The sequence below is a fragment of the Aptenodytes forsteri genome, unplaced genomic scaffold (genome assembly GCF_000699145.1).
Source record: "Aptenodytes forsteri isolate BGI_AS27 unplaced genomic scaffold, ASM69914v1 Scaffold71, whole genome shotgun sequence".
Classification (NCBI taxonomy): Eukaryota; Metazoa; Chordata; class Aves; order Sphenisciformes; family Spheniscidae; genus Aptenodytes; species Aptenodytes forsteri.
In genome coordinates, this window is record NW_008795923.1 from 1,923,211 (window position 1) to 1,932,963 (window position 9,753).

Here is a 9,753-nt window from a genome sequence, read left to right on the forward strand (position 1 = left end):
AAAAAAAAAGTAAGAGCTATATTTTAGTTTCTACACCTGTGAGAGAGAATGGTGATATATAGTTTTATAACCTGTGTTAAAAAACTTTTTTATTTATGAATTCCAGCAAGGTTCAAAAAAATTGCTTTATAATGATAGAAAAATAAGAAGCCGTATTATTGAAATATTTAGAAAAATCTTTTTAAAAGTTAGTATTACTACAAAAATGGAATAAAGTTCTTACCTTGCAAAGAGGACAGCAGTGAATGAAGCAAGAATATACTCCACGGTATCATTAAATTGAGCTTTCCCACAACGTTCATTTCAGTATAACTTAGTAGTAGGAAATTTATCCAAATTAATGGCTTTGATTACGATGGCATCTTAGAACTGTGTATTTCTACAGTGTGTTTAAATCCTCTAAAAGTTAGATAGTTGGATGCATTATTTCAAATAATGCAATGCAAAAAAGGAAAAGAAAAGGAGACATCAAGCTTGGTAGCTACATACACCTTCAGGAGCTTTGCAAGCGTTGCATGCAACTTTCTGGCTGCATGTCTCTCATTGGTAATGCATGGTAGCTCCTCAGCAGAGTCTGTATTAGTTACACTTTCACCAGACCTGCGAGTATTACTCCTCTGTTGAATTGAATCGGCCCTTTATAACATAGCAGACAATGACATAGAAATGTTGCCATGTCACGATGGTTTGAGACTTCCTTCAGTCGTCACACACCTTTGTGTGCTTTGAGGCTTGCGCTGAGTGCTGCCCTTTACTGCTTATTACAGTGAAATATTTTTGCAAGACCCTGCAATGATGCTACTGTATGAATTATAACCAAATGGTCTTAGAGATTAACATATTAACGTTCCTTATCTGTTCTAAAAGGAGAGACATGAACTTCCATTAAATAATACACCTGGATTTTTAAGAATATTTTAGATACATTTTTGTGTATAATTTGCTTCTATCACAAAAGAAGGCTTCGCAGAGGATAATTATATTTCATTTTTAATAAAACATGTTATGAAAATTTCATATTAGCAAAAAGGAGAAAGAAGTCAACAGGGCCAATGGGTTTTGTTTCTAATTTTCATTAAAATACAAAAATATAATTTCAGCAAAATTAAAAATGATCATATTTAAAGATAGAAAAATCTTACCTGCTTTACCCTAACATTAACAGAATCATTAAAAAGCGCAGTTTTAAAGACACATATAATGCTAATTGAAACTGCTACTACTCATTTTATTTTGCGAAGCCTATCTTTTGCCTAACCCTCCACTCTTCCTAGGATGTGCTTTGTGAGACCCCCTGCGCATGCTACAGAAGGTGGGTTTGGACCAGAATAAAATTCAGAAGTTGACAGCCTGTCTCGGGTAGAAGTTCTCCCATCATTTCTCCTAGCCCTTTCTCTTCCCCACTCCCCAGCTGGATGAGAAGAGAAGGCAAAGGAAAACACAACCTCTCCAGCCACAGACGAAGACAAAACCCTGTGTCCACCTAGCAGCCAACAGTACTCATGCAGGTTCAGGATCACTGGTGGCCCAAGGATACTTACTGCAAACTGATACATGTTATAACACTACACTGTGTTTGGAGTGTTGCTTAAGAATTATTTTTATTACTGTTGGATCTGAGAAGCTGGCATTCACATAATTCGCATTTCAAGAGGTTTTCTGCTTTGATTTTGCTTCTGACTAGCTATGGGCTGGTCCCATGGACTGGCTGCTTATCTGCAGCTGGACTGCATCTCCCAGCGTAGTTTCGTCTGCTCCGTGTGGTCCAAAACCACTCCAGACTGCAAACAGAAGCAAAAGAAGCGAGTTCCTGATCCAAATTAACACACTACTCACAGACTGTGAACTACTATGTGGGCATCTATCTTATAGGAGGAGGCAGAGGCTACTCAACATTTCACCCTCTCATAAACCTACTCTTAGAGGACAATGCCTTAGGTTGCTCTCAAGCTGAGATGAACCCAAGCATTAGAGATTCCAAATTCCATTACCAGTCTCCGTGTTACCTTACTTTCAAGCTAAGTCTGGTTTAGAAACTGTTTCAAACTCTTATGAGAAATTGGGATTCTTCCCTTCTTCAAGACCATATTTCACACCATGCTTCATATGCAGCTTCACAAATAAATCTTTCCATTAATATAAATGAATTCTTTTGGTTTAACAGAAACTATCAAAAATAACCTTTTTTTTTTTTTTAACAATTTTTCTATAGCAAAGTTCAGGGAATATTTGGTGCATGTTACTATTTTTTTTTTTTTACAATTTTTCTGTAGCAAAGTTCAGGGAATATTTGGTGCATGTTACTATTTCACGGTTGTTTAACTCCTAATATTTAAAAAGTAGGCCAAGCCTCATCAGCTGCAAAGGGGCTTTGTAACAGTTAGAGCAACAGGTTTCATTAGGTCTGGATATCTCCACTCAAGGCAGGGTAGGAAACAGCACAGTCCCAAGCACATGAAGGATGTTAGCTAATAAGGGAAAAGAATTATTCAGCCAAGTACACTGAACTGTAACTCAGAGGACTATATTAAGAAAGAGATTAAAAAAATGAATCAAATTATATTGAGGCAACGACACACATTATCTACACAAGAAGTAGAATACTCACAGATTGGGACTTCTGAAAAGTTTGAACAGAAAAAATGCATTAGCAAATAATCACTTTTGTAAGAAAACAAACACAATACAGAACACACTGGTCCATACTTTAAAAATGCTAGTGTTACATTTTTAAGTTACAGATTTTTCTTTAAAAATAAAATCTAAACATTTCAATGTTAATATATTTATTACAGTCAAAATTAATTTGCCCCAAATTTTCCAACATAACATTTGAGATGACTTAATTTTCTATACAGGTTACACAGTTTATCAGGATTATAAACCATGGGAGAGAAAATAATTGCCTTCAGTGCCACGGGTACAAGCTTGCCCTGGTTTGGAATTGGATCCCCCGTCATCATTAACAAAACATGGTGCTTTTTAGAGCTCACACTCCAGCCTTCATTGAACTGGTATTTTCAACGAAGAGTTCAAGTGAGGTCACATTTTGATGCGCGCACCTGATCTTCCTAAGCATTAGCATCAGTGAAACTAATGAAAGAGCTGGACAATACGAGGTTAGGGGCATTTCTTCTTTTCCAGGAACCACCTCCATAGATGCTGAAGAACCTCGCTAGGGGCTTGAAGATCAAACTGTCATTATTTCTCTGTGGAAGTGTGTCCCTGGCCAGAGCGGATGCTCAATGACAAGAGCTTGATTGCCATCCCTGCAGAATCAGGACATCAGGAAAGGAAACATTTGTATGAACAGGTTTTCTCCTTACACCTTCAAACTTCACGGTAGTTACGCTTCCCCAGTGAAGTTAAGCCCTCTAGTGGGTGATCAGTAAGTAACTGTTCAGAATAAAAATCTTCAGCCACCCAGGCAGACAGCAGCCCGATTCCATGAACGTTTCTCATTTAGAAAGCAAGTCTGTGGGGATGACATCACTCTACAGGATTAATGGGGCATTTTTATAGGATCAGAGTTCAGTTCAGAAAGCATTTTTATTATGCTAAGAGCCTTTTGGTTGAAGAAATGACATGCAGATATCATCTCTGGATATATTAGTAGCAATGCGAGGTTTATTTTCAGCATTTCCATAAAAGAACAGCAAAACAAAAATCCCCAATTGCTGCAAGCTGTTCTGTGGGCAGAAAAACTGATACATCAGGTTTCCCGCTAACTGCAAAATCCACCCCTAAGGTTACTAGCATCAGGTATTGCACCTCCCCCTGCCTCCCTGAGTTTCACGCCACAGTAATTTTGTGTCCTCTCTTTTTCCCGGCATCTGACTGCTCTAACAACTAGGCAAGAATCAGTTTTGGACACGCCACGGCACAGGGTACATATGTGCCAACTGGCAGGCCAGTACACATTTCCGAAGCAATGAGTGAGCCATTGCTTTTCAGTCACCGCACGAGCCAAACAACTAAAAGGATTATTTTTCCTCAGCTGAAGCTAATTAACATCTATCAAGATGCCAGTTTTCACAAAACTCACAGGAATTCAAGTAATCAAATTTGAAGTTAGCCCTGCATAGCATCTTTTCCTTAGAAAGCCAGGCTAGGAGGCAGAACATCGCAGTTTTCAGCAGCCCAAGAGCAACTCTACTACAAGGTAGAAACTCTGAGGAACTCACTGGACGAGAAATGGGTCAGATCTAAGGGTGCAGAAAGGGGGGACTGAGGAAAGCAAACCATGCATCTTGCCAAAGAGACAGCAAGTGTCTGGAATAGAATATCTCATTCACTTAGTGTAAGACAAAAAATCCTGGTATGTAAACTGGCAATAGAATATACAGCAGTCCCCTCCATTTCAATGGGAGTGTGAGGGCTTTGAATAAGTGTTCTACTTCTATTCAGGTCATGTAATGCAGTATTTTGTGGCAGACGCTGACAGCTAAAATGGGAGATGGATGGATGAAGAATTCCTTTTCAGAAGGAATTTGTTCAAGTTACACATTTAACTCTTGAATAACTACACTTCAGTGAAGATGCCTTAAATGCCTTTCTACAGAAAAAGCAGAGACATCACAACAAATCATAGAATCATAGAACAGTTTGGGTTGGAAGGGACCTTTAAAGGTCATCTAGTCCAACCCCCCTGCCGTGGGCAGGGACTTCTTCAACTAGATCAGGTTGCTCAGAGCCCCGTCCAACCTGACCTTGAATGTTTCCAGGGATGGGGCATCCACCACCTCTCAGTGTAAAAAATTTCTTCCTTATATCTAGTCTATATCTAACCCACTTTAGTTTAAAGCCATTCCCCCTTGTCCTGTCGCAACAGGCCCTGCTAAAAGTTTGCCGCCATCTTTCTTATAAGCCCCCTTTAAGTATTGAGAGGCTGCAGTAAGGTCTCCCCAAAGCCTTCTCTTCTCTAGGCTGAACAAATATTAACATTTATAGAAAGCCACGAGCACCATTTTACCTAAACTAGAGCAAAAGGGCAAAATTGTACTATTCTTTCCAATTCCCCAACCCAACTCACAAAGGAAGCTGGTTTAACTTTGTGTTGACTGGGTACACTGAAATGACCTACCGTTGAACAAGTGAGAGAAGAAATACCGCATTAATAGAAAGCCCAACAAAAATCTCAAGGATCAAGGTGCTCCTATAACAATTTCACTATTGGTGTACAATGGTAGACACAAAAATAGCAGGCTTTGAAAGCAATACAGCAGAAGCTAGGCTCTCAGTTGCTTAGTCTCCAATGTTTCTTCCAGTTCCTCTCCAAACTGGTTTTCAAACATAGGAAAACAACAGTCCAGGACTGTTCCCATGCTTGGTGGGTCAGCTCACATCCAAGGCCTCAATTACTTACAACTCTTCCAAGGGACAGCATTAGCCTTTCCAGCAGCCTTTTCTTGGCACATCCCATGTCTTAATCAGAACTTTACCCTTCTTTTGTCCCCGGGAGATCACTTCCAGAACGAAAATCTTCAGTTTCAATGAACGAGAAGCTGGAACTTCCCCAACATTTCATGTTTGATGCAAACACACCCTAGCTAGACCTTTGAAAATTAGTCATATTTTCAACTCCAGGTTTTTCCCACTTACTTCTCCAAGGTCTTCAAATTGCCTCACCTAGCTCATGACATAAGCAACTGTCTTGACTTCCACAGGGATTTTTCTTTTTATTAAATCACTTAACGTTGTTCTCCAGGTCTACATCCCTCTGTGCTTGTACTGTGTGAACACGTGGTTGAAGGATGAGTAATTTAGACCCAATCTTATTTGTAACACAAAATCCTTTTTATGTTTTACATTTACAAAATACTATTTTTGAAACAGAATATATGAGGTTTGTTATTTGAAGAAAAAAAGTTTCCTACATTTAGACATACTAATCCAGAAAACTCGTCTCTGTATTATCTGGTATGGCAAGAGTCCAATAAGCCTCCCTCCCCTGCCCCCATAATTACTTTGGTTTTGACAACGTAAACTTTAAATACAAACTTTAGAACAGCTGCCTGAATACCCACTTCAGCACTACGTTGAGGGAGTTACCCTCAAGGGGATAAATTCCTTGCCACTAACTACTAAGCAAGCACAAACAAAAGCAGTTTGTGCAGACGGACAGTACTCATTGCCATATAGTATTCCACAGCGGTGTTCAGAACTTCACTCTCAGTGTGGTATTTCAGGTGAATATTCAAGGACAAGAGAAGTCCTTTGCGGGAACACGAACTGCCAGCGCTGAAGTGCCTGCGGAAAGCTGCTTAATATGCCGCGTTACGCTAGGACGGCATACTAAAGCAAGTCACATAACACACGAAATACAAGTTACCAGCTAGGAGTCAGATCCACACTCTCGTGCATTATGGACTGTCTGTAACCAGGCTGAGACAGACGTTGTCACGTGGGAAGAACGTGGGCTACTCACGTCGGTCCACACCACCATGAAGAGTGGCCATCCAGGTACTGGAAAAGGTCCACCTTTGTTTAGATTTATCAGAAAGGCGAAGATTGAACTCTGCTTTAGTGAACTGCTACACTGTTGCACATACCCACAAAAAACAGGATGTAAGCCTTCTTTATGTTCTGATTACCACATATTCATCATCAGGAAAAAGCTTTTCTTTATTCCCAAGACCCTATCTATCTAGACTGACTTACTATGAAAGGATAAAAAGAGAACCGCCAGCAGCCCTCTGATTTTACCTTCATACCAATCCATTTGTGTATCAATCTTAACACACAGTGAAAAATCTGTTTACCCACATAGAAAAACACAATTTAGAAACATGAAATGTATCAAATTCTCTTTATGTTTATTGACTGTCACATGACTGTAGAACAGTTTTAACGGTAAGACTTCTGGTAGCGCGCACGAGCACCAGGTCCTCCAAATTTCTTGGATTCACAACGGCGAGGATCTGCCACTAGCAGAGTCCTATCATACTGGATTAGAATATCCTTGATCTCTTTCTTGGAAGCTTCATCAACATCTGTTAAAAAAAAAAATTAAAAAAAAAATCTTCAGTTTAAGAAGTTTCACATGGAACAAACCCATATTAACATTTTTTGCACCAAAACTACCAGAAGCCATACATTTCCACTTAAGGCTAATACAACAATCAAAACAACTTACATTTTTGATAGTAAGCCACCAATGCTTTGGAAATAGCTTGACGGATAGCTGTTAAAAAAAGATAATGGATCAGTAAGGATTGCAAATGTATTTAAAACTTAAACACAAAGTGCCAGTTATCTGAGAAACTTGCTGCCTTGTTTTCTGCCAGATTGTCCTTCCCCTCCTTAATCTCCCCTCCCACATACTCCACGTGAGCTTTACTTTGGCAAATCTGAAGAAATCTGTGCCAAGAGGCCACCCGCAGTTCACTTGTTGATTTGACAACTGCCAGCTAGCCAAGGAACTGTACAAAGGCAGTCCTGATCACCTTCTCTTCAGAGTACTAACGTAGGTTCATCTTCTACCTACAAGCAGTCAACTTTCAAAATCCTTAGAAACACAATCCTCCGAAACACCTGTGCTTTTCAACAAGGATAAAATTGATCGGTGTGTTCAAAGACTAAGGAGGCAAAAGGGACAGTAGGATGGTATGAGCAGTTCTTCTAGCATATCTCAATAAAGCAAGACTGTAGCATAGTAACACAGGAATCAGAACTCAAACCAGGAGTACGGGCATAACCGTAAAGATTTTGTTAGGCTGTTATCTGTCAGAATGTTAAGATCAGGACTTTGGTGAAAATCTGAATTTTCTGAAAAAATGAATCCAGTCAACTTTGAGACTGAAACATGTCGCTGCTCTTCATGCAGCTTCAGCTCCGCTTCACTAACCTATACCCGAACTGTAACAGCAGAGCAAATCTACCATTTGTAAAGAGCAACTCTATCAACAGCTAATGCAAGTACGTTCTCAGTCTGCTCTGCAAGGGAAAAAACTACCTAGCTTTGCAGGTCAGCTGAAAGATGCTTCTGAACAACATGGAAATTTAGAACTAAAGGTAAAATTTCTAATAATAAATCCCCTTTTCCCCTCCCAAAATCTTTCTGCTCAGCTCCGCTTCAACTGCCCTGTCACACTGCAAGACGCAAAGATCATTTCCTCATATTTCCTCAGAATTTCAACAATTTATTCTAGATGTTATAGCTCTGCACATAAAATATAACCCATAAGCCCTTGATAATAAATGAAAAAGAAACAGAACATCAAGATGTGCAAGTTACTATTCTAAACTCAAGCCTCGTAAGTATGTGGCTTGACTTGTTCTAGCCCACACCGAAGATCCCCCACAAAATCGTACCGTAGATTTGTGCTACATGGCCACCACCCTTTACACGGACTCTGATGTCAACACCAGCAAACCGTTCCTTCCCCAGGAGGAGGACAGGTTCAAGCAGCTGAGAAACAAAACGCAGTAAGAAAATTCACTTGTGATCAGAGACAACAAGGATTTGAGCCTGCAGTAGGTTTACCAAATGTGAAGTTATCAAATGTTCTGAAAAACGGAGCCTTGATTTTACAAGCACACACCCAAGTTAAGCACACCTCTTGCAGAGTTCTTTGACATCTACTACTACTGTTGTAAAATAAACTTACTGAAGTCTTTTTTTTTTTTTTTAAAGTTTCAAAAACCTTAATAGCAAAGCGTATGTACACGGGAATTAAGAGCAAAGGAATAGCTTAAGTAGAATGCCATAATTACAACAGCACTAGAAAAATAAATCAAGTTATTAAAATTGAAGATCTGAAGTAATTTGTGGGTGGTTTTGTCCACTATTTATTACACTTTATATTTATCTAGTCAGTTTTAGATTCTCTCAGCAGTATTCAAACAGCTACTGTGTTAAGCCCTAAAGAATCTTTTTAAAAGGAGGGGTGTAAGTCACCCATTTCAATTTAAAAAGCGGATGTGAAGTGCTGAAAATACTTCATGTTACATTAATACACATTAATCCAATTAAGGGAAAAAACCCCACCCCTCCCAACAAGACAATCATAAAAAGACAGTTTTCTGAATTTTCGTAACAGTGTCTACATTTCAAGTGATCAGGTAACACACAACCAAAAATTTAGTACTGTCAACAGGGCAAGCAATTCTTCTCCACCGCCAAGCAATTATCTGCAAAATAGTATTTTAATATCCAAGGGTGGTGGGGGAGGCTGGATGGATGCTTACTTTATACTGCAGAGTTCTGGGCTCAATCATTTCCAGAGGTCTTCCATTCACTTTAATGAGGCCATTTCCCCTCTTGCAGTGGGCAACAGCAGTTGCTGTTTTCTAAAAAGCCAAACATGTATTAGTGCAGCACCTCATTTTTGCACTAGTGAATTTCTATTCAATTTTAACAATCTAAAAGTCTTAGTTTCATGCTCAAGATTAACATCTCACACTAAACAAAACCATACCACTCCTTTCATTCTCAGGCATTCACTCAAAATCTTAAGGCACCATCTTAACAAAATTATATTTAGTTTATAGTTATAAATGCTATATAGTTACAACATTTAGTTATAAATAAGGGAAAGATACCCTCTCCGTTCTGCAACACGGTATTTTTGTGGCTCATTTCCCCACAAGAGCCCGTTACCGAGAATTAGTCCAGCCGCTGGATCCCAGCAGTAGGGATTTATCTTTATTTTCCCACCCCCACCACCGGGTAACGTGGCTCTCGGACACCGGCAATGTTGACCCAGGCCCCTACGGCCTGAGGACGACGGCCGCTCACGAGTACTCCCGAGA

At 39.5% G+C, this 9,753-nt stretch overlaps 2 protein-coding genes across 2 annotated transcripts in view; both read right to left on the minus strand.

Moving 5' to 3' along the window:
• The window catches only part of OTOGL (otogelin like), a 98,435-nt gene extending 98,160 nt beyond the window's left edge, over positions 1-275 (minus strand). The window contains exon 1 of the mRNA XM_009284940.1: positions 224-275. Within this exon, the coding sequence (XP_009283215.1) occupies positions 224-275 (52 nt within the window). The remainder of the gene's footprint in view (positions 1-223) is intronic.
• Positions 276-6,792: 6,517 nt separating this feature from the next.
• On the minus strand, positions 6,793-9,287 carry RPS16 (ribosomal protein S16). Its single transcript, XM_009284921.1, has 4 exons — positions 9,190-9,287; positions 8,314-8,410; positions 7,136-7,183; positions 6,793-6,992 (listed from the first exon to the last, which is right to left on the minus strand). The coding sequence occupies exons 1-4, from the start codon at positions 9,217-9,219 to the stop codon at positions 6,847-6,849; spliced, it is 321 nt and encodes a 106-aa protein (XP_009283196.1). The 5' UTR covers positions 9,220-9,287; the 3' UTR covers positions 6,793-6,846.
• Between the last annotated feature and the right edge of the window lie 466 nt (positions 9,288-9,753).

Excerpts from the sequence above, each read along its gene's own strand:
- RPS16 (XM_009284921.1), bottom strand. The coding sequence starts at position 9,219 with ATGATTGAGCCCAGAACTCTGCAGTATAAA. Across the intron at positions 8,411-9,189 it reads CCAGAACTCTGCAGTATAAA|CTGCTTGAACCTGTCCTCCT; the intron begins GTAAGCATCCAT and ends TTTGTTTCTCAG. Across the intron at positions 6,993-7,135 it reads GGTGGCTTACTATCAAAAAT|ATGTTGATGAAGCTTCCAAG; the intron begins GTAAGTTGTTTT and ends TTTTTTTAACAG.